At 44.1% G+C, this 24175-nt stretch overlaps 1 protein-coding gene across 3 annotated transcripts in view; it reads right to left on the reverse strand.

Annotated features, from left to right (window-relative positions):
* LOC108030126 (rap guanine nucleotide exchange factor 4) overlaps positions 1 to 14835 on the reverse strand; it is a 41859-nt gene extending 27024 nt beyond the window's left edge. Inside the window, exons 1-4 of one of the 3 annotated variants that reach the window (XM_050887104.1) lie at positions 14635 to 14835; positions 12817 to 13278; positions 8603 to 8745; positions 8443 to 8537 (exon numbers count right to left, since the gene is read on the reverse strand). In XM_050887104.1, coding sequence (XP_050743061.1) covers positions 8443 to 8537; positions 8603 to 8745; positions 12817 to 12851 — 273 coding nt within the window. In that variant the 5' untranslated portion in view covers positions 12852 to 13278; positions 14635 to 14835. Of the gene's footprint in view, positions 1 to 4645; positions 5226 to 8442; positions 8538 to 8602; positions 8746 to 12816; positions 13279 to 14493 lie in introns of those variants that run through there. The other 2 variants (XM_017102830.3, XM_044092538.2) reach the window with 2 other exon arrangements.
* Between the last annotated feature and the right edge of the window lie 9340 nt (positions 14836 to 24175).

The raw sequence follows: 24175 nt of genomic DNA on the forward strand, positions 1-24175 counted from the left end.
TTGAGGAATGCGCTCGAGGGTTCTCCAAGTCTGCTCTAAGTCGACATCTGACTGCTGCTGTGGTTGCCGCAGATTCTGCTGGGTTGCCGGATTGCTGTCTTCGGGGAGACGGCCTGGCTAATTGCAGATGCGTCGCATCTCGGGGACTTCTTGTAAACAGTCGACTAATTGTTTGCCCTGCCGAGGTGTTGGGCCCCGAAGACAGCTCTTTCAAATGCAAATTCTGGCTGAGCGGGGGCGAAGTCCCAGCCCGATCCCCTCCAGGCCGTGTGACTACATGTGTTCGGAAGGCGCACGCCTTGAATAAATTAGTTTTATTTGTGTCTGGATATCGGGGCAATCTAAACAAATCGTGAGCAGCGCCGGGTTCCTGCATTTCCTGTCGGGTGACAAACTGATGTTGCGTCTGCGTATTATGTAAATCACAATAGGAAGCCAAATAGAGTTGGGGAAAATCCCCTTCGTCAATACAGAGACACACACAGCAAATACGAGAGAAGCCCTCAGGACGGAGGCCCATAACCAGTGCCTTTCCCACCCATAATCGTCATAACCCAGATGATAAAATCGTAATGGGCTTTAAGTTGCCCGAGTGTCGCAATCGTATAGTCGTAAAACATACTCCAATTAAAGCCGCCCCAGGAGAAATAATTAGCCGGCAGGGTTCCATTTTGTCACAGGATGACAATGGCGGATTCCTCTGGCAGGATTTTTCAATCACAACCGGCTGATTGAATTTCTGGGCTGACATATTCGAGACGTGATTGCCTGGCAGCTGCCGCCTCATATTGATTCGCCGCTGATTGTGTGCCAAGGGCTTTGTTTCATCTGAGAATCGTCATCGGCATCGTCGTCTTCGGCGGAAGCCATAAAAAGCCATGTGAGGCGCGATGCACTGACAAGTGCTGGGTCAATGTGTCAAAAGAGAGAGAGATCCCCTGGTACTCCGGCTGTCCGTCAGCCAAGATGACACAAATTGTCACTCGAACCACTGGCCAAGTTGCAAAAATGTTGACTTATGTTGCTGCAACTGGAGCACGGCGCTTCGCCTTTACGAGGGGCGATAAAACGCTCGCTCGAAAGCACCGGGAATATGTTTTATATGCCCATCCACGGGCAGATGGCACCACGTGGCGTATACGCACTTTAAACCAAAATTGCCTTTTGTGCCGTGAATACCGAGGGGGAGGTTGTAGAGCAGCCGAGCTTGGGCCAAATAAATGACAAAGCCATTTGTAATGAAATATTAAAGCTGGCAATAAAAAGAAAGGCTGGCCAAGGAGGGAAATGGGCCGGAAAACATCAGCATAATACTTATTCATTATGCCCATGCCCGTGGTCTAGGCGTAGGCGTGTTCCATTCCAAAAACCGTGGGCGGAGCGGCGTTAACACACATTTTATTGGGCCCTCAGCACATAAACATGATGCGGTACGGGCATTAAGAACGTGGAGCACATGGCCCAAAGGCAGGAGAAAAATCAATACTCGAATATATGGTCTTACATGCATCCCAAAGACCTGGCCAAAACCGAACCACTGCAGTTTCATCACGGCAGACTGGCTACAGAATTTAAATGGATTAAATAAAATGTAGCAGAAATCAATTATTCAAATGAATTCGTATCCACGCATCCATTTAAATTTCCACTCAAATGAAAACCAAGTGTGTTTTCAAAAGGAAATTAATTGTTGTCTGCTACCCGTTTTGGCCAATCTAGTTTTGGCCCACAGCAGCAAAAATAAGTTTAACTAGGTCTCTGCGATTTCAGCGACGACAGCCGCAAATCTCGATTGCCCTTTATGGGCATGTCGAGAAATAGGGTAAAGAGTATGATTGTGTATGAAAACCTTTTGAAGTTGTCACTGCTGAAGTGGCTGTTTGGCTGCCTGGCTGTGGGTTTGTTGGTTTGGCAACTTGGCTTTTCCCTTCGCCACAGCTCCACAATGCCCCGAAACACCCCCAGAACCACCCACTTTCCGCTCCGAAATGTAAATTGGGCAAAACGCATGCTGAGCAAACTTTTCCCAGAGCACAAAAAGTCGATAAGAATATTGTTTAACTCAATTCCGCACGCGAATCTGAACTCAACCCGATTTGTTGATAAAAAGCGAAAGTGAAAAAGGCAACAGAAGCGACTCGAATCCCAGCCCCAGGCAATCAAATTGGAAATTCTCCATTGTGCAAATATTGATTTTGCTCGCTGCATAAAGTTTTATGCGCCGAAAAATAAAGAGAGATCCCAAGTGGCATAGTGGCATAGACCAAGGGAAAATTTGCCTTCTAATTTCCACATTTCCACTACGATGAGCAAAAAGTGGGGAACCATTCCTCAGCCAGCTATGAACTGGGGCCGCCACAAGTGTCTGGGGCAAGGTCGGGTCTCTGTTTTTGTGGCAGTCTCGTTCTGATTCTCGACTCGGCTAATTCCACGCCTCCTGTCTGCCGCCGAGTCGTGTGCTCCGAGTTTTGTCTTCTTCTCCAGCATATTATTTATGGTAATCGACATCAAATGCTGCCATTAGGCTTATTGCCATGGCAAGCGGCAAAAACGTTCTCATACTTCATGCTGCCGATTTCTGTTGTGTTCTCCCCATTGCTTCTGCTGTTTATAGGCTTCGAAAGCTAAAAATACAGTACATCTGCATGGATAAATTCTAAAAAGGAGGGAAAGTAAATGTCTTAAGTCGTACCTTTGCGTACCCTATAATGTCTATATGATATCTGTAAGATACGAAAAGTAAATACAATAACACTTCCAAATGTTTGAATAACAGATATTCAGATATTCTCAATAAGAGCTTTTCCTTTTTCTTTACATTTCCAATCATCTCTAATATCGAATCTTATTGCCTAGCCTTATATATGTTTTATTCTATTGTCAGAACAGAAATATACTAATAACCTGTACAAAAGATAAAATAGTGTAGATTTCGTATGATCTCCAAGATACCATCTTCTTGACCTTGCCACATACATCGTTCCTACAGATTTTACATACAGTGTAGGCGATTTTTCATATTTGGCGCGTTTGAATTTTTTAACGCGAACGATTTTATGACAAGCACGTACCTCCGCTCAAACTCTCCCCTCGCTGGGCCGTAATTCGTTTGTATCTCATATTTGATTTTCGCTATACTCGTATACTTGTTTGTTTGAGAGTATGTATCTGCTGGCACCTTATCAGCAGGTTATTTGCATAATTTGAGAATATTTCTCGAAGCGAACAAAGGCTTTCCGCGAATCGATGTTCAGGCTTATCTAATGAACCATTGGAGGGAGATATCGAGGGTGGAAAAGATAAGAAATCCCTCATTTCAAATGGCGCGTGTTCACTCAGCTGTGAGTGTATGCTAATTGAATTATTTTTAACTTATTAATGGGAAAACTCGCACGATGAAACTGCATTTTTTCGCTTAATTTGCCATTATAAACTTATTTAATTACAAACTTTTTTCATGGGAATGCAAACTTTTTAGCGAGTGAGAAAACTTTAAATTGCTCAAATGACTGGCGATACCTGGAAGGGGATAATTGCCTTGAACTAAAAGCTCCCATCCCCGGGCTCTGCTAAATTAATAAAAACCACTTTTATACTGATTAATGTCATAATATGAGCCTATGAGTGTGTGTGCTCACACAAACATATTTGTTTATGGGCCCAGAAGACTGCTTTTTAACCGCCCACTCGTACGCGCTCTGCCCAGGCTATTAAAGATTATTAAAAGCACCTTGATCTCGGGAGAAGGAGTTCCCTCGTTGATGCCGCTCCGTGGCACGCCGGCCAAACTTATTGATCCATAAAAAGTATAAAAACACGAGCGTTATTAGTATTTGAGCGACGGGATGCGGCGGATGAGATGGTCGGGGGCCACAGAAGAGCAGGGCCATTTGCTCGAAGGGGTTGAGGCTGAGGAAAATGTGCAGTCATCCGCCTTGTGACCTTTAGCAAGGTTGTATAGACGGGGGCCCAATTAAGTTGCTGCAAACAAATTTGCCCGGGAAAGGCCCCGATAAACATAAATCTCAATACGTATTTCTCATCGACTTTGGGCCACGTCCTCATCGGTGGCTATCCACCAGCTACTCCCCCCACCGGGCATTATCAATCTTTCATCTTCATCTGCATTTATTATGGCGATGCCGCCCGGCGCCCGCCCTCCTTGGGTATTCATTTATGCATTTTATTGGCTCTTGGCTAACCTGTAGCACCATCAATCAACTCAATGGCTACTCAGCTACGATCCGCTCTGCCTTTTGTGTTTGTATTTATTATTCGGACTGGCCGGATGGTCTGGCTAGCATAAGTGGTTCACCTGCTGCCCAGCATTTGGCAAATAATTTTAATCAATTATGCAAATCGCATTTATTGGGCCGTGATTTATGCGATTTGTGGTTCCGACGATGATCTGAAGAGAGATGAACTGAGCCGGGCTGAGTTGACAGAGGGAACCCTAACTCATCATTCCGGAAGTGCTGTGCGTGCCCACTCATTTACAAGTACCCACAATGACGTCTTTTGTGTTGTATACCCATTCTGGTTTCAGGTTTACCCAACTGATTCGGAAAACAGTCCTCCGCAGGGAGATAAGACCGCAGGAGGGAGATAAGAGCCCTGTGTGGCAAATAAAAAGTCAAATACGCACCGGAAAAGTATTCGCTGTTTTTCCCTTTTCAATCCATGCAGTCAGCCAGATTTAGTGAATGAAATCTACTTGAATTTAATTCCTCCGCATTGCGGCTTTGTTTCGCTGCCGTTTTGTTTACACACACTGCAGCTGTTGAATCACCAGCCGAAAAGCAAGAAATGTATTTTTCGCCTGCCTTGCTTTGTTTCGCTTTGAAGGTAATAAATTTTAAACACAATTGCACATTGCATAAACAATTTCAAAACTGCACTCGGAACGGGCTGCGGCCTGTGAGTGGATTACATGTTTAGCCATCGGCCAGCCAAAACACCCGATATTTAACTGGTTTACTTCGATATGGCGAATATTTTGTTTACCCAGGCCGTACGACGCCCTCGCGCGAATCTTTCAGCGAAGCCCACGCACTTTTCGCGGCATCGCCAACTTCAATTGCCGAAGATACACGGGTTCCGCACAGAAACAGCCAGAGCCACAGATACGGATGGTCTGAGATATGGAGAGAGGTGAAGGTAGCGATATGGGTAGAGGTAGCGAGCCAGCGATCGAGTTGTGCGCCGCTGGAGAGCTCGGCACGTATTAATTTCTGTGGCAGCGCTAAAGTATCCGAAAGATACATTCCGCTGGTCGCGCACAAGCGCATATGTGGGCAACTTCGCTGCCGACGTCGCCAACTTGTTTGACAGAAAGGCAACAGCAATTCCAAACAGAAAACAAACACAAACGAGAGCACAGATCTTCCGTCCCCCTGGATGTTTATATTTACACATCCCGAAATCTGGAATGGGGGGCAGAAGATCGTCGCTATGGCGGGTCACATGGGGGTGTCGTCGGATTTAATGAAAAGCGACAAATTGTTGTCACTGCCGTCTCAAGTGGCAGCAGCCCTCGTTTATCTCCACACTCGACTCGGTGGCTTTGTTTCGCCGTAGACGAGCAGACAGGCAGACAAGTATCTCCGTTCATTCTAATTCTGGCATCTGACAGATATTCTCTGAAAACACTAATTACCGGCTGGCAGTGTGAATCTGGGTTTAATCACCAGAATGATTGGATTTAACAGTAAACTCTGTCTGCAGAACCTTTGGCCAGGTGATTCCGTCGTATGCAAATGACTCCCATCAAAATTGGACAAGATGGTTGAGTTTTTGGCTAATTAAACGTTCTGGCCAACGGGGCCACAAGCGGCTCGAATGAGGTCAGCAGAGAGTATCTTTGATTCGAAGATATACGGCTTGAATGCTTCCGCTTCGAAGTGCCTGCTGCGGAAATGGCTTAAACCAATTTAAGTTGTGGTTTTGCGGCTACTGCTCCCCTTTATCCAGAGTGTTCTATTCAAGTTTTCACTGCCGCATCCACTTATCTATCGGGAAACCCAACAATGGAGCTGCTTTCTCCAATCTCGGGTCGCACAGATCAAATACTGCGCTCCGAAAGCAACACCTACGAAGTGTCTGAACTTGAACATCGATGCCCCTGGGTGGCCGTGGCCCCGAAACTGGTCTGGAGGAAGCTATACCATAGATGGATGAGGTACCTGCACCTAATGATGCATAATTACATGTGGGTTAAGTTTCAGTTTCCAGAGCATTTTCATTAGTTTGATGGCTTTTCTGGCCGGGCGTTCCGGCCATAATTATATAATCATTTTAATTGGATACGGCAATGTTTACGGCCACGGCGGCGTCGTCGACAGCACCTTACAAAGATTAATCGTGGCCCTGTCGCCGGGTCAGGAGACAAGAAATCGAGCCAGACGAGCTGGAGCTCGAGCAAAAAGGTGGGTATCTTGCAGATACTTTGTAACATGCACGCCCACAGCAAGGTCGAATGGCAGAGGGCGGCGTGGGTGGCGGGCGGTGGGCGATGCAGATTCCCGAATGCAGATTCCACTGCAAAATTAAATTCAATTATAACGGCGCTCGGCAGGTGCAACGCCCACGCTTGACTCTGCCCCGCAGAGCTCTGGCTTTTCAAGGGTCTCCCCAGACATTTATGAATTAGTTGCAATTTGTAACTGCTTCGGATGTTTTTGCTACTTAAGGCGGGCAGGCATCGCATTTCATTAGTCCCAAATTGGCTTCATCACGTGATCGTAGATCTTGGATCTTGGATCGGAAGATAAGCCCCGGGCCAAAGGGGAAGCCAAGCAAGTCGAAACGGAACTCGCACCAGATGGCAGCCGGCGGTGTCTCACATTCTCACATAAATTTCCAGAAGCGGCTTCTATTTTTGATGAGCAGACTCACCTCTCGCAGCTCGCAGCTCGCAGCTCGCAGCTCGCATCACTCCAAATTAATTGCATGGCTATTGATAGGGCTCTTCTTTGTTTCAAGGGACTGACTCTCGGCATTCAGCTGATACCCGCATATGTTTATCCGGCTCTGGAAATTGGGCTTTGCGTGTCGCACGCCACGCTCATCTACGAAAATTCATAACACTCGCCACTCGGCATACGAAGTGTCAAAAGCGGTTTCAAAGGCCCAAAACCAATGTGAGTTCGCTTGAATAATGTATATGGTACAATTGCGGAGGGTTGGCCGCAGGCCGTGCCATTTCGGGGCTTTTCCCAAAGCCAATCAGGTGGAAAAATTATGCAAAAGTAAATAGAGGCGGCGAAATCGGGTCAACAAAGATGTCAACAGGAAGCGAGCGCTTTGGGTAAACAGGGGTGAATGGAAAGTCCCCGATCGGAAAGGGTTCCTTCAAAATTTTAGTAGAGATTAAGCAGTACTTAGGACACAAAACATCTTTAAACAAAAATATTAAACATTGATATTTTCACTACCTACAAATGGGTCTCAAAGCTTAAACTGTGAAAACGTATGACAATTTGGAGCTTAGCCCATACTTTTATCTACAAAAAAAGAAAGTTTAATCCTCAATCCTGCAATCCTTTATAAGAATAAGAGAAACAAGTATGCGAGTAAGAGATACATATTTAGGGACAGCTAAACTATTCGCAAGGAAAAGAAATATCCGGATAAATGTGACATGGGCAACCTGCATCGACGGAGCTAAAAGCGAGGCGGAAAGAGGGAATTAAAGGATATTTTCTCATAATTAAATGACCTGCCTTAAAGGAATACTGTGCCGGGATGTCACCATATTAGTAAGCTGAGGTGGGGCATGCCACAGCCACTGTCATGCACCACTTAACCATAAATACTCGAATTTCCATGGCTGCCACTGGCCACTCGGGCCAGGAGAGCACCACGAGGAGGTCGACCAGACCCTCTGGCCAATTCGGAGCATTTCAATTAGCAGACACCTCTCTGAACAGGCCGCTGCAAAATGAACTCGGCCAGAGCGAGCTACACATGTACGGCATACAGCCCACATATGTACTTGCACATTCGGAACACTGGGCTGGAAAAAACTGCTGGCCAATATCCTGGCGGAAATTAATGTTGCTGCGGCAAGCACAATGCCAGAAGCAGGGCAGCAAAAAAAGTGGAACGGAAAAAACGGAATGCCACAAACCGATATGATTCGATGGGGGCTTCGGAGGGGAAGGCCCGGCCTTTCATCGTTGTCAGCAGTTCCTTTTGCCCGCTGTGCGCATCGATGGATAAAACGGGGGCTTAGACCGCAGCCAGGCACGCCCCACTCGAAATCCCCTATTCCCCCTGGTCGAAATCGAAATCCCCGGAATATTGAACGTGCACATCGGATATGCAACGCGGCGGGGATGCCGTATAATCGCTATCAATTATATTGCTCAGCACGGCATTGTCTGGCAGAGCATCGCCTCATCCTCATCCTCATCCTTTTGACTGGTGTTAACCAGGACTTACCTTGCCGTCGGCATCCGCATGGGCATGGTATCGCACCTCCAGCGATCCGCCGAGCACTGCATACCAAAAGCGGCCCTGTTCTCCGGCGCGGAAAACTGGGGGGATGAAAAATGATAGATTGGGTCCCCGTTAGCCACTGTCAAAGCCACTCCACACTCACGTGTCACTCCCTTCTCCAGGTCCTCGTAGAAGCCGCACATGGCCAACTGCTGGAGCGCGGATCCCGGAAGGCGACACAGCGGCTCCACGCGACGCAGGCGGCACGAAATGAGCTCCACGTCACGCAGGTTTCGGTCGCAAGGACTGCAAATATGTATATTTTGGTTAATGGTTGGTCACGGGAATAAATTGTATAAAAAACCAGGCGTGTTTGTTTTGGTTTCAGCATACAAAAAGTAAATATTTGTGTTTTTTAACTAAATTTATGCAATTTTAATGGGCTGCATTCATTAAATGTTTATTAGGCCATATCTTTATTATTTAAGCCATAAAAAATTACACCCGAAAGTATTCAAACCAAATACCAACAACTCGTACTACTATTTGTTAGATGTTTTTCTTTGTACATTTTTATTAATTACAAAAAATTGTTCAACCAGGCTTGCCAAGCTGATGGCCTATATTTACATCATGTATATTGGCAATAAAGAAACTAATTCAATTATTTCGTTTTTCACGTACATATGTAGCTAACCACCAATAATTTATTTATACTTTGTAATACAGAACATAAAACGCGGATTAATATAATTTGCCTTGCTTGTCATACACTCCATTAAATGTATTTTACTTTCCTGCCCTGGCCTTAAACCATTTTTAATTAGCAAAATTAGGGCCATTACTCAGATCACCAGGTCAACAATAACAACAGCTCACAGATAAATACTACTTTTTTTAATTGTTACTAGTGAATGAAGTGTAGAAGTCCTTGGGTAGTAAGTTCTGCGTATTTGCCATAGCCGCACAATAGACAGCAATAAAGCAGAGTGAAATCAAAAAAGAAATATAACGAGAATTTTGCATTTTAATTTACTGACTCAATGCAAAGCTCTGCACTTGGATTTGTTCTATTTTTGGACGTCGGACAAGGCCATAAACCGAATAAAAAGAGACTAGATGGGAAGGCAAGGGAAAGTATTAGTTCAACAATAAACTCAAATTAAAAATTCCACTGTCATTTGTGCCTGGTTTGTGCGCGCATTAAATATGCTAATTCTATTTTTTCTGCCCGCTCTGTCTGTGTGCGAGTCAATTGAAAAATGAATAAATAAGTATAAGAGCTTCCGGGCAAGGATCTGCAGGAAACGGAAGTCCACCCAGGAAAATGGGAGGAAGGGAAACAAGAGGAAGGCCGAGCGGTAAGACCGAGCATCAACTAATTGCATAAAAAGAAAAGTTTAGCTGTGGGACCTAATAAACGCTCAAGAATTCCTGAAAGTTTCTATTTGTCAACCTGAAATATTAAATAATCTTTAAGAAATATTTTCCTCTTGCTTTTTATATGAACATTTTATTCTATTACTAAAATAATGACTGTTTTGCTCTGGCACGGGAACTACAAAGTTATATTATTGAAGGTTTTTATATATTTAATCCCCGCAGAGAAACCTTACCTGTTTTCTAAAGTTCCTATATGCAGGTTCTAATGTTTTTCGCTTTAAAAGGTATACAGTTACCAGAAAACAAACCATTTTGTTGCCAGACTACAAAAAGTTTTGGTTTTTACCAGGGAACCTTAGCCCACCATAAATCCATCAGTACCGCCCACATTAAAGACTCCTCGCTGAGCTTCCGCCTAATTAAAAATTCCGTAAAATTCTGAGAGGATGGGTGCGCCCGGGCGAAGGGATGAGAGGGGGAGGGGTGACCTGGGAGCTCCGGCTTGCAGACAAAGGCAGCTTGCAAATCAGAAATGAAACACAAGTTGGCCTTCGCCCGAGCATCATCTGCATTGAGGGCTACTTTTGCAGCGAGACGTCTACTTTTTGGCACAGCCGTTGAACAACTTTCGGCTGGCTGCTGGCTGGAGGTGAGCGGCTGTCTTGCCAGGCTCATACATAATTCATTCGCCAGGAGAAGCGGCAATTTTGGGAGACCGAGGAACGCCAACCGGGGGATGATGCCTTCCTGGTGCCGCCAACTGTTTCTGGGCTTGTCGTTAACCAAACAGTAGGGTCCTAAGTGCTTTTGTGGGCAGGGGATGGCAAGGGAGGTTGGTCGAAAGAGCCGGAAGCGCGTCGGGGCGCATCCTAGACAGCCGCGCCAGCCCAAGGCTCGTTGTTTATTATAATGGTTTTTGCGGTTTTTAGACGCACGCCCCCAAAGTTTAGTTTTGGAATTTTGTAATTGCCGTGCCGGCGATTCGTCAGCCTAAAGGATACACCCTACATACATGGCTTACATTAAAGCTGCTATCGGCACACGTGGCGTATGATAAATGTGTGGCGGCACTTGTGAGTAAGACGACTGCCGCCGGAAGGCCATCAATATCAATTGCTGTCTGGCCTTGCCACTTTGCGCTGTGCGAACAGCGATTACCTTGGATTCGCAGGATTCATTGGATTCTTTTTCGTTTGCATCCGAGGTGTTCGCAGGACGAGGTGTCCTTAAGCCCAGATCGCTCTTGATAAGCCGCATTACCAGCTAGCGATTCCGCTGCGTGACTTGCCCTTCGGGCTGCTGCTGGGTGCCATTAATTCTGGCCAAATTAAATCATTTATTTTGCTGGCTTTTTGCCAGAGTGCCAGGCCATTTGTATTAAACGCAGGATGACTTGGAAAAGCGCCTGGGCCATTAGGAAACCGCGGCCTGGCGTACGTAATCTGGCAAAGGGCTCTGATTATTATTTTAGTTCGCCCTGCTGCCTGCTGCCTGCTGCCTGCATCCTGGTGCAGCGTGGCTCCCCCTCCGAGTGGGGCAAACAAAAGGCAGCGAGTTGCAAATATTTGCCCCGGGCAAACAGTTTGCTTTCAGCCCTTGCCACTTGACCTTTCTTTTTTGCCGCCGCTGCGCGCAGTCACATGAGTGCCCCAGCTGACCCCTGACCCCCCGTCTGTGGCAGCAGCGTTTAAGCGTTGACAGAGCATGAAATTTGAAGAGATTGCCCTGTGATTGATGGTGTGGCCCTTTCGGAAAGCGGCAATGAAATATAAGACCACTCCGCAATAATAGAACGTGTCGCAAAACTGAGCAGTCGGTGCGTTCAATGGTTATGGTGGCAATCATCCAGTGATTCCCCCTCTAAAATCCAGCAGATTGCATCAAGTGGCCTTGTGTGGACAAATGTGTGCTTGATTCGCAACCATTTACGCTTGAGCAAATTGATTCACACACTCAGGAAAAAACACTGTTGGTCAAATGACCAAACAGGCTTGAATTTAATGCTGCATAAAGAAAACAGAATAATATATTTTTTCTTCATTTTTCCCTTCTTTATAAACAAAATTATTTAAATGTTCGTGAAATCTAACCACAAAAATTGCTGTCATCAGGATGAAGCAACCGCAAAAACCGCTTTATACCTATAAATTAAAAACTTTTCATGTGCACAAAGAAAAAGAAAGAAATACGTATTCAATTCAATAAATAAATACAGCATGTATTTTACAATAATTCTCAATAAAATGCTGTCATAAAATAGACAAATTGTAGGATAAACCTCTCAAACGATTAGTAATTAAAAATTGTAATTCAATTATCATAGAAACGCCAAAATATAAACTTTGGCAGAATTCGTTGATTACAAATTGTTATCAAAACGTTTTGAATGTTAAAATTCTTCCGCCTCTTTAAACATTAATTTTCCTGTCTTGCTCCCCCACTTAGTTTCGATTTCCAATTCAAGCCTAATGATATAATTGATTTCCCAATGGCGGCAGAGAATTGGTATTGCGATTTAATAAAGCGAATAATTCGTGGCAGGCCGTGTCCACAGTGCGTATTGGCCTTTTCCCAATGAGCCACATGACGGAGGAAGATCGAGTGGAGACGCAGATGTTGGTTCTTGACAAATGAGTGTAGAGCATGACGGTTACATTTAAAAATGTTTCGCTCGACTCCTCGTTCTTGTTTTGTTAGTACTCCACTTCGGGCTTTTCATTTAACGTGCATGTGTGTACGTGTTTTCCCAGGGAAAACAAGAGGAAAGCAGCTTGTGCACTCGACTCGAAAATGTGTCTGAAAAATTTAAGAAACTGTGCAGCACTCGAGAAAGAATTCAATTTGATGCCCCGAAACTTTGGGTTTGAGCTAAAAACTTATTAGGCAAATTAGGAAGAAAGTTTTTCATTTCAATTGAAGCTCAGTCAGGTGGTATTTACGCTCTAATTAAATGGCTTTGCCTGCCTTAAAAAGTATGCCATAAATTCCACTCACCGTTTGTCCATTGCAGTTATCCATTCCATTGCCATGTTTGTGATGCTTTAATTAAATTCCCTTTGCGCGATTGGTTCTTGTCGTTTTGGAAATTATTATAAATTATTAAGAGCACATTGCTCTGGCGCGCCGCGACTTTGAGCAGCGAACATAAATCGAAGCGGAAGGAGAGGCCCAAGTTGTGCAAATTAATGCCGCATTGCGGGCCGGTAAAGCGAAATCAAAACACCGGAAAATGGCACCTCAATCCGCGACGTTGCCTTCAATCTGCGATTTCCTTTGAGCACCGCCTGCCATTCCAGTTCTTGGCCTAAACCGCTTTTGGGAGCGACAGAGCGAGCGCGGCTCAAGTTTCTGAGGCAAAGGCTAAGCGAATGTAACTTGTTGATTAAGCGAAAGTTTCGAAATAGATTTGGATTTGAATTTGAGTTTCCGCTGGCTGGCTCCGAGGATTCCGTGCAGCTGCAAAGTTAAATTGGGCAAATGTGAGACAGAGTTCTGCCTAGTAGTCCGAATTCAGGGGAAACTATAAAGTGTAAGCCAGCCTGGGCCCCGGAAAATGGAATGTAATATAATTTATATAAAATGCCAAAAGCAGATGTAAAAGTTTTCCCCTTTTCTACATTTTTTCAGCTGCGAACTAATGTGGACTGCCATTGTTGGACTGGCCAAAAAGGGTTTTCCCCAAGTCCCGCCGTGTTGCCAACTGCTGACAGCTGCCCAGAAGGCCCTAATGTGTGGTCCTGTGGGTGTCTGAGTCGCCCAACAAAGGCAAATGTTATGAATAAGCTTTGATGCCAGCAAACCGACGGGTTGGTAATCTAACAATAGTTTTCCAGATAACAATAGATTACTCCACACACACGGCGTATACTTAACGCGCTGTCAATGGGCATGCTGATTTCCCAGACTACCAAGCCGAGAAACCACGATCCTCACTCGAGTCGCCCTAATGTGCTGTATTGTTTACTCACTGGCTGCACTATCTATAACCCATATAACCTAAATAATGGCTGCGTATTTTCTCTTTCTGCGTCAATGGAAAACCATAATTTATACATCACTCTGTGAGAAGGAAATGCAGTGTCACTCATGGGGAGAAGTGAGTGCAGGAAGTACCTGCAATTACACAAATGTCGGCTCAAAAGAAGACACGCGGGAGGAGCCATCGGTTATCGTATGAATAATTAAGTATACGCCACCTTGGCCGGCGGAGGCGCCCCAAAGTATGCCGCATTTTCTGACGTGTCGCTCGCTATATGGCTGCACGTACTCGCATGTATCGCATGGAAGTGGTGACAAAGGCCCAGGGGAAGATAAGACTGATATTGTCGATACTGTCAATGCTGCGTGGGCCCATTCGATAAGGGTCACCACCATCCTCCATCGGACGTGTTCCGCAAATGGCCGAGTTTTCGCCTGCCAGCCCAGTGCAATTAGTATCCGAAATGGAGGTTAAAGGAGCTGGGAAAGTTTTGAAATCGCTCAGGAAACAGATGTTTCATGTAATTTCCACTTTGGGGGGGGCTTTCAAACTTAGTTTTTAATTAAGCAGCCGAGTGAAAGCAAAACTTTGAGCCACAATAAATGTGATTTAACTTTTCAGTGCAAAGAGGAAAACTTAGCCATTTAGCCTGGTCATTGTGTGAAAGCAATCAAAAGGAATCAAACACTTACGCATCCTCTGACTGACGAAAGGGATCAAAAGATGCAAGTAATGCCAACGCCAAATCAGAGTTTCGAAAATTCAAATAAAACCAACTTTGATCTTTCTAAGCCACTCAAGTTCTAGTATCTAGGAAACAAACACTTGCCAACCAAAAGAAACCAACGAAGAATTCACTGTTTAATGTTTGACCAACACAGGATTTTAGAAAATATTAAAACTCGAACTGGCTTTAAACCGACACTGGAATCGCTTTTTCAAAAGGTTTTCAAGCACTTGATATACAGTTTTTGGGTAAACATCCCAGTTCTGAAGCTCCACTAAAGCGCTGGCGCGTCCGATTCATTTGGTAGTCGCGTCGCAACTGTTTGGCCGACTTCCGACTCCCGACTTCCGAGCGAGGGGCTGGCTCTCTTCACCACGCTCCTGTCCTGCGCCTCGCAGGTGGGTTCCCCGGAGGAGACTGGGCGGCAGGAGCCGAGGTGGGTTCTGGGCGGACTGCTGAAAATTACTCATTGCCGATGACTGCAGTGTTGACGGCTGCGGTGCGGTATTTTTGGCCTTGTTGTTTGGCCACCCCCGATCCCCAACTCCCACTTCCATTCACATATTTTGGCGGGTTTTTTTAGCAACAAGTTTGACAAATCCCCAGCACAGTGGTAGCCAGATGTGGCTGAAACCCATTTATATATGTTGGTGTTGTTAATAAAGTCTAAAAAAATAATCTATGCTTGTGGTTTAGAAAAATTTAGAAAATTAGGGTAAACTTTTGTTAAGACATATTTTCCGTAAGTATACAGTAGAACAATAGAACAATAATTTAATCATTTTAATAGGGTTTTCCAATGTTGCTTTAAACGAGCATACACATACCGTATGATTTTAAGAGTATATTTAAACATACTAAGCCATAAAAAAAGATCAGTTTGCGAAAAAAGCAGAATAAGAACAAATAATAGAAAAAAATGGGTATATTTGTTGAAAATTTAATTTAGAATATTTGTTTATATATTTCAAAAGTGCTTATAGATTTTCCCCAAGAGTATAAAAATATGATTTTATATATTTATTTTGAGTGGAAATATGTCAAAATCTGAAATTTTTTGGAAATGATATGATATATGATTGATATCTACCCCTATAAAATGCGCACATTGCTGCCGTTTTAAAACGAACGCTGAGCGCCAAATGATTTGAAACCCAATTTTAAATGAGTTTGTTTACCCAAATATTTTACTTGGCCCAATCAGCATGTTTCCGCAACATTTGTTGCTCGCTCTCCCGCCGTCGATTCAGTCCGCGGAGCAACAAACTGTTGAGCGTGATTTTGGTGAGTCGTCGCAGTGGGCCAGCACTTCAACAGGCAATTGTCCGTCCGTCAGGCAGTCGGACCGACGGCCCACGACCATCATACACTTGCTTGGAATTGCACATAAAATGGAATCGCAATGCGAAACAATCAACATGTCAATTAAATAATGCACACCACCGACAGCGCCGAAACTACAAGCAAATTTAATGGAGAGTGGTGTGTGGACACTCGGGCTTTTGGACATTTGGACACATGGACATTTGTGTGACGGTTTGTCACCGGTAGCAAATGAATCAAGCGATTCACTCGTGTGATTCACCTGAAAAGGTGCGAAAATGCAAAGCTTTTCTTTTGTTTTCCGCCCCGTTTTCGCACTTTTTCCGGGGCCTTCGTTTGGTGGTGTTGCTGTGGTCGCTGCCACAATATTTACGGCACTCTCGAGTGCCTTTATTTCCGCATGAATCATTCCCAGTTTCAGTTCCAGCTCCACAGCCTGCCCACAACGCGTATAAATTCTTCGTTCTTTCTTTTGCAAAAGAGTACACTGAGAAAGAACCTTGATATGTAGGCAGTGTTTGGTTGTATTGAAGTCTGTACGGGGACCACACTATGAATTAGAAGAGCTCTCACTTTTCATCCCTTTTTTTTAACCATTTTCAATAAAGGTATCTTCTAATTAATAGAGTTCTATCAACACAAATGATATAATAGAACAATGTGATTATTTTCCCTTGTGTTATAGATGTACTTTTGCTTTTTCACTGGTGTCTGCCTGTCGCATTTTTTATGAGCTCGCCCCATGTCGACAGGACCATCATAGACATTTTTTGGGGCTGGCCATTCTGAAATGAAATTCCAGGAATTTTACGGCCGTTTTGCCTGTTGAATATGTCATCATGCGGTGATGGCACTGCTGTGTCTGTGCCTTTTCCATCAGTTGCCAGACACAGAGAGCCCGACAAGTCGGTAATTATGATAAATGCGTTCTTAATAAACTCCGGCCTGGGCTCGCCGGCTGAGGGCGGGATCTCCGACGGACCTAATGCATTTTCCTTCCATCATCAACGCATTGTGGCACCTGTACTAATGGCGCTTCCTGTCTGCCTGCCTTGGCCATTAGCAGAAAATGCTGTTGCACATTGATCGACCCGACAGCGTTAACTTTGTTTTCGAAGTCCTTGTTGTCGTGGATTTTCCCGGGGACTCTGAAAGTCGGGCACTCAGTCAGTCAGTTTGGCCCGAGCCGTTGATGGCACGTGTTTATGGCCTGATTGCACTTGGCCCCCACCTGCTGATGTCATTAGTATAGGGAGACGCATGTGGGCGTGGCAAGTCGTTACACATGCTCTTTAGTTGCATTAACGGTTATTCAATCAACGTTTAACGCAAATTGCCCATTAAAGCTGCCCCATGTTCCCGTCTCCCCCGCTTAATGCAAATGTTTGCGTATTATGGCCCTGTAATTTGATTAGCTGATAAATGAGGTAAGGCCAGCACACGTTCATGCCGGAACACCAGGGCTATTGGCCATGTTATGACTGGCTAATAAGGCACTCGTAAGTCTGGCATGGTCTCGCCGAATTCCCAAAGCTGTTTAATACTGTAGCATACATTTGTGGACGACCGAAGTCGCTTTTTGTGCTGTTTATGACTGATATTGGTGGATGCCTGTGATGATTTCAGATTATAAGTGTATAATAAAGGCTTACAGGACTAGCTATTAAGGGTAACTAAACTCTTAGCGGAGAATGGATAAAGTAGGTATGATGTAAAATTCAATTTATAACCAACCATATTTCTTAGTAACAACTGTTACCAGTTCAAATCGCATTAAATTGAAAAACAATCCCTGCAAATTAATTTCTAAGTATCCTTTAATTAATATAAATTTTCAATTTAAATTATTATATTCTATTTTAAATTATGTTATTATGTTTTAACAACGAATCGTATAGTAAGGTCGTAGCGTGGAATGTAAAATGTACTTTTTAGCATATTATTCGTTGTGTATTTATATTATTCCATGTGTTTCCCCACCTAAACCGAACTCCCAGATACTTAGCCATGCTCCTGGTGCTCCGACGTAAATACTAAACTCGTAGTAACGACAATCCCTGCCAAATCCCCGCAAATCAAAAGTTAATAGACGCAAAGTCGTCTCTGTCATTTGCATTCAACCAAAAACTTGATTATCCGCGCGATTTACGCGGCGCAATTGTGGGAGGACAGTCATCAGAGGATCCAGGAGGGAATGGCTCTGGAAATGGGTATGGAAATGGAAATGGGACTGAGACTGAGACTGGGAGTAAAACCAACTGTGTGCTTAATGAGCTCAGTGAAATGTGTGCTTAAAATTAACTTTAGCCAACAAACTCGTCGCAGCAAATTGTCCCCGTTGCCGACGAGTCGCTCGCTTTTGGCAGCTGTTGCTCAGCCAGACAATTTTCATGGCTCATAATTACGCATTCAATTTGGCCAAAGCTCCGGCTAGAGTTGGCAGAAGGGTTTCTGTGCCTCGGCTGGCCGAGACTCCGAGGCTGCTTTAATAATTAAGTCTCTTGAAAATCAAGACATCGTGTCGGACAACAAAAGTGCCAGAGCAAACACGGGCAGAGGGTGGGGCCTTTACGTAGGAGGTCCTTGAGTTCGTGCCAGGATTTCGCCAGGGGTCGACTTGTCCTTGGCCAACTGGCAACTGGCAAATGTTGTCAACTGCAAGAAGACATTCGCAGCATGCAGCCCCTCGCAGAGCCAGTAAAAAACTAATTTCTCGCTTTGTTGAGCATAATTTTATGCAATTGTTTTCTGATTAAATTCCCGGGTGAAAAGTGCCCTGGCAGACCCGCATGAAGCCCGCCACTTGTCCGAGTGAATTTGCATTTGGGCCAGCTTTTCGTTCCGGTTTTCCACACAGCGGAAGCAAACGGAAGCCACCAACGCATCCGGACTGCACACTTAATCGATTTTGGCATGGCTTTCAATGCGTTTTCACAAGCGTCTTGCTGTTGCAATTAAAACTCTCATTATTTGCTGTCAGGCGGCGCCACATGGCGGATGCTTGATGTTCAATTGGGACGTTAATCGCCCGATAATTGGATTAATTAATGGCCAGGCGGCGGAACGCCATTAATGGGGGCTGAACTGTCGAGCCACACACCCATCGTGCTCCGCTATGTGGCACCTTGAGGTGGCAAGTTCAATGGCGTTCACGGCGGAACCCTAACGGGTTCTTCGACTGGGGGAGCACCCTATCGTATCGGGTGCATTGAACGCCGCACCATCTGCCACATGCGACGGCATTGGGCAGCATGGAAAAAACGGAATTGGAAAACCGAAACCAATTTACATTCTGTTTACCTTTTCGCCTGCACACCTCTGTGGCTGAAGTCTTTGCTTTCGCCAGCGATGAACCAGTATCTGTATCTAGGGGTTGTACCTTCCTCAGGTTCGATTGTACAAAGGTTCATTATTTAACTTAACAATTTAGAGATGGTATACGAAAAGCTATAGAACTTTTACTGATTTATTTATTTTATATTATAAAATGGGAGCTCATTATGGCAGATCTTTGCCTGACTTGTAAGCAAAAAAATCTGATGAGCATAAAAAGTTATAATTTATTAAACTTGGATGAACTTTATTCGAACTGAACCATATTAATTTCAAATTAAAGGAAAAGCATTCCCTATTTAGTCATTTAAAGACGAAGACGCTGGATGAACCCGGAATTTTTTAAAGTAAACCATCCTTGCCTGGGATGAAAATTTCAAGACCATCCTTAACTAGCTTATCCAGCCAGCATAAAAATAAATATTTCTAATATATATGAGATATATATATTATGATGTAAACATGTAAATTTAAATCCTTTAAAGGTGATGATTCTGGATGAATAGATATATATATGTATAAGACAAGCATTACAATTTATTCATTTCAAGACGAAGACGCAGGATGAACCATGATTTTTTTTAAGTAAGCCATCTTTGCCTTGGATGAATTTATTCAGGGTATTCTTTAAATACTTCTGAGGACCTACCTTTTACCCAGCCAGTACAAATATTTCCCGGCCTTACCTGTCCCACCACTGGCTTTCCGGCACTCTTCTGGCTTTGACTGGCTGAAATTTATCGCTTAACTCCACACGGCAGCGGCACGGAATGGGGCTCTCTTTATTTGAATGGGATAGGAAAGGCGTTGAAACTGAGTGTGTAAGTTTTAATTTTATTTTCTCACTTCATTTGGAGGGTTTTGCTTTGGCTCCGCTTTTGTTGGCCGACTACAGCACTTTACATACATTTGCATAAGCACTGCGGCAGTTTAAGCAAGCTGTCCGGGCGAGTTAATAAACGGGCTGTGCCCTTCCTGCTTGGCTGATTTCTGGGGTTCCAAGGCGCACAGGCAGCACCGCCATTAAAGCCATCTCGTAGAAAGTTGAACGTGGCCCGGGTTTGGGTCCTCTTAAGGCTTAGGGATGGAGGACAGGAATCTGATTGCGGATTTCGCCCAGGTGTGACGGGGTGCCTGTCAGGCGGCTGATTATTTGTAGCTTATTGCGCTTATGCCACGCTTATCGCATGAAAATCGCATTAACATCGTTTGGGAGACGCCATAACGTCCTTGGACCAAGCAGCCTCCACCCCATCCTGCTCCCCCTTCCAAGGCTGTTTGATTAGCCACGCCCCCGCCCATAAACAAATATTGTGTAAATATCGCATTCGGTTGTGTTGTGCATTGTGTACTGTGGGCTAGGCGCCTTGTTTGCTTATTTAATCAAGGCAGCCGGCGGCCATTAAATGTACAAATATTGCCCAGGACTTCGAGTTGTTTGGCCAGGGCAAATAAGCGGCATGTCCAAGGCCGACCGGCGAGCAGTTATATTTGACCCACTGGCGGCTCACTTATTCATAAATACTTTCTCCGTAGTCCGGGAAATTAGTTTGAATTATTTACGCACACCCTGAGATGCTCATCAAGGACGAAAGTTGCCCTACATTTCTCGGCTCAAATAAAATAATAATAAGTTTAAAGCCAGTGTACTATGTCATGTGGAATAAAGAAATTAATCCTGTTTGGAAGAAAATAAGTTAACATTATAATAAGGTAATAATATACATAGTAAGGGTTCAATTATATAAAAAGCCTTGTAAAATTCAAGGCCAGTTTTAGACCTTATGAAAGTGTTTCATTCCTTCTTCCTTATCCTCGTGAAAAACCTTCAATAAAATAGAAAAGTAAATAAACTTTTATTATATCGAGTCATAATTCCTAACAATAATTCCGAGAAAACGGAAACATGTAAACGGAACTTGAGACACCTGTAACGCATCTGCTGCAAAGTATTCCTTGAAAAATAAAACACACTTCAAAAAATGAAGTTGAATTTCATATCTCACCTGCATCCTATTATCTTGGCTCTTTCAGTTTATTGGCACTCATCGTTGTGCCGATTCTTAGAACATTTGGCCAGCTTTATCCTGGGTATTAAAGTGAGGCCTTATTTGATTTTGAGGGCCTTCGACAGCAGACAACTTCATTTATTCCGCTCGTGCCTGGCCCAACGACGTTTGTACTAGGAACAGCAGTATTGGCAGCAACAGGAGCAATAATATAAGTCTGCGCTACGTGCCGCCATCCGAGATATCGTCCTGTGCGTGCCTCGAGGACCAGAAAAACAAAAAAGGACACTACAACAATGGAGACCCTCTCGAACTGTCCCGCTTGATGCGCTTTTGATAACTTGTTTGAGTTGCTCTGAGCCGCGTGACATCTTTGTTGCCGTCAACGGCCCCGTCGCTATCAGGTTGATAAATAGTTTCGCCGGCAACTCGACTCTGCCCATCGCGCTTGTTTTCCCTACACCTTACTCGTGTTACAACAGCCCTTGAGTTGGCTTAAATTAAAAAGCGTCCATCAACAATTTCTCCAGTGGAAAGTGCAAGCCGAACTGCGCTAGATTGCCAGAGGCAACAGTCTTTGTGTTTGTACTTGGTTTTTATTTTGCACTCAGGTGCTTCAGCTCTCAGGCTCGCTCTGTCTGCCTCACTCAAGGAGAAGCTTTAAAATTTGCTCGCATTCAAGAACAAATAAAGCGGAAGCATAAAAATTACGTCCCACGACAAGATTTTACACTCACAGAGGGCTTTAAAATGTTGAATACGCATCCTAAAAAGTCCAGAGATCTCAGCAGGAAATAAGGTATTCATTTTGAATGCACTGTGGTGCTCTATAGAACTTAAAAGGAGAATAACGATTGAGGTAATAGAAAAATAGTATATGTTAAGGAAGGTTTATTACTTTTGTAACTCTCTATCGTTGTATTTTTTGGCAGGGAAGACTGGGCTAAAACCGAAATCTCTTCAACGTCCCTAGACCCTAATAAAGCCGAAAACATTTTAGGGTAGGTCGGTTTCGCCCAACCTTTTCCTATTTAAACCTCCAAAGTTAGAAGTGCTGAAATCCATCTTTATAGAAATTAAAGTGTCACATTATCCTGCTAATATCAAAACGCTGGCAATGGGAGCTAATTTTCGTGGATTTTCGGGCGTTTTATTGCCATATTGAGTGTCAAGTGTATAACGAGCACCCATCGAAGTTTTCGGCGGGGATTTGTCCATAAATAATTCATCGAAACATGTAACGAAAGTGCGTCAAGTGGTCGCCCCCACGCCCTGCCGCCAGTGTTGAATTACATGAGGGGACGCGTCTGTCGCATTTCTGCCGGAGTGGATGTCTATTTTTTATGGCACCCCGGGGAAATGACGTACTATGAATGGCGGTTTAATACACAAAACTTTGGCAATATTGTCGCACAGTTAGCACGGATGTGTATCCGTGTGTACGCCACCCGTGAGGTACGGGGGAGCAATAGACTCGCAGCCAGACAAATGTGCGAATAAAGTTGCTATTTTTGGGCCGCTTGCGTCTATTGTTAGCCGAGTTATTCAATCTCTTTACACCCACACACTGGCACGGCCACGAATGGCAAACAAATGTTCGGTATATCAACAAATCGATCATTTTTCCGCAGTTAAGCTGAAATCATTGAGTGGCTGGCAGTTCGACCGAGGGCACATTAAGATTTAAAGCAAACAAATGCGGTGTGTATCCGTTGTGGCCTGCGTCACTCCGAAAATGGCACACGCGAATAAAGTTAAAGGGACGCAGACCGACGGCCCACAAAATTTACCAAGTGGCCAGCCATTCCGGCTCATAAGCCATTCATTCAGGGGGCTTACTTGCCACCAGCCCCATTGACTCCGGCCATCTTTCTCGGCCCGCAAAAGTAGGCAACAGTTGGGAAGCAGCCTCTCGCCCTTGATTAATTGCCGAACTTCTCCAGACATTGGCATTTGCATTAGCAGCTCTTAAATAGAAATCAAAACAGTCCTCTGCACGGAGGAAAATATATTCAACCAGCTTTGGATGAAACTATAAATATATAAAAATATAAATATTATGGGTGTTATTACCTACTATAATAATATGAATATAATAATGATGAATAGTACTGGGTATTAATAATATTAATATAGGCAACGTAATATATCAAATATAATCGTTAAATGAGACTTATATTTAAGCACAATTCCTTTACTTTCCCAGATTGTAAGTATATATTGTATTATGTTATTTATTTATTTTATTATTATTATGTTTAAATGGTGTTCGAACAAACCTTACTGAACCCTTCTTAATCCGCAGAGTAAAAATAATATTTGCAAAATTGTGGGTAGTAAAAAAATGTATAAACCTTTAATAAATAATAAGCCCATTTTATTTGGAATTTAATCATAAATTACTTTTTTCCCCAGTGCCACGGAGATAAATCCAAGACCTGCTTTTACGACCCAACTTTCCCCCCTTTGTGTTTTTGTCGAATAAAAGCAGAGTACACAAATAAAATCCTTCGCCTGGCCCTCTTCGAAGGGTTTTATTTAAGTTTCGCGCTCATTGTTTTTATTTTCTTTTAATAGGCGGACGAGGAGCCGGAGCTGTGGCTTCCTGGCTGAGGCCGAATGCGAATACCGCCCCTCGGCGGCAACTTTAGTGGCTGCCTGCGTTTGCTTTAACATTGAAAAAGTTTTCTCCGCCGCTTTCTTCGGAGGCGGCAGCTCATAAAGCGAGCTGGATACCCACTCTTACTTTTCACCTCACCTGGGGTTTTTCCATTTCCTAGGTGCCAATGAGGGAAAAGTCCGCAAAAGTTTTCCCAACAACAAAAGGTCACTGAACAATTGACAAAGTCGTCGTGCCGTTGTCCCGGGGTTCGCCAAACGCCATTTAAAAAGTTTTGCATAATAGTTGGCCCTGGATCTTGGAAGTACCCGTAAAGGTTGAGATTTCACAAATGCCAAAACAATATTACCACGCGAGAGGGA

The sequence above is a fragment of the Drosophila biarmipes genome, chromosome 2R, assembly GCF_025231255.1.
Source record: "Drosophila biarmipes strain raj3 chromosome 2R, RU_DBia_V1.1, whole genome shotgun sequence".
Taxonomy (NCBI): Eukaryota; Metazoa; Arthropoda; class Insecta; order Diptera; family Drosophilidae; genus Drosophila; species Drosophila biarmipes.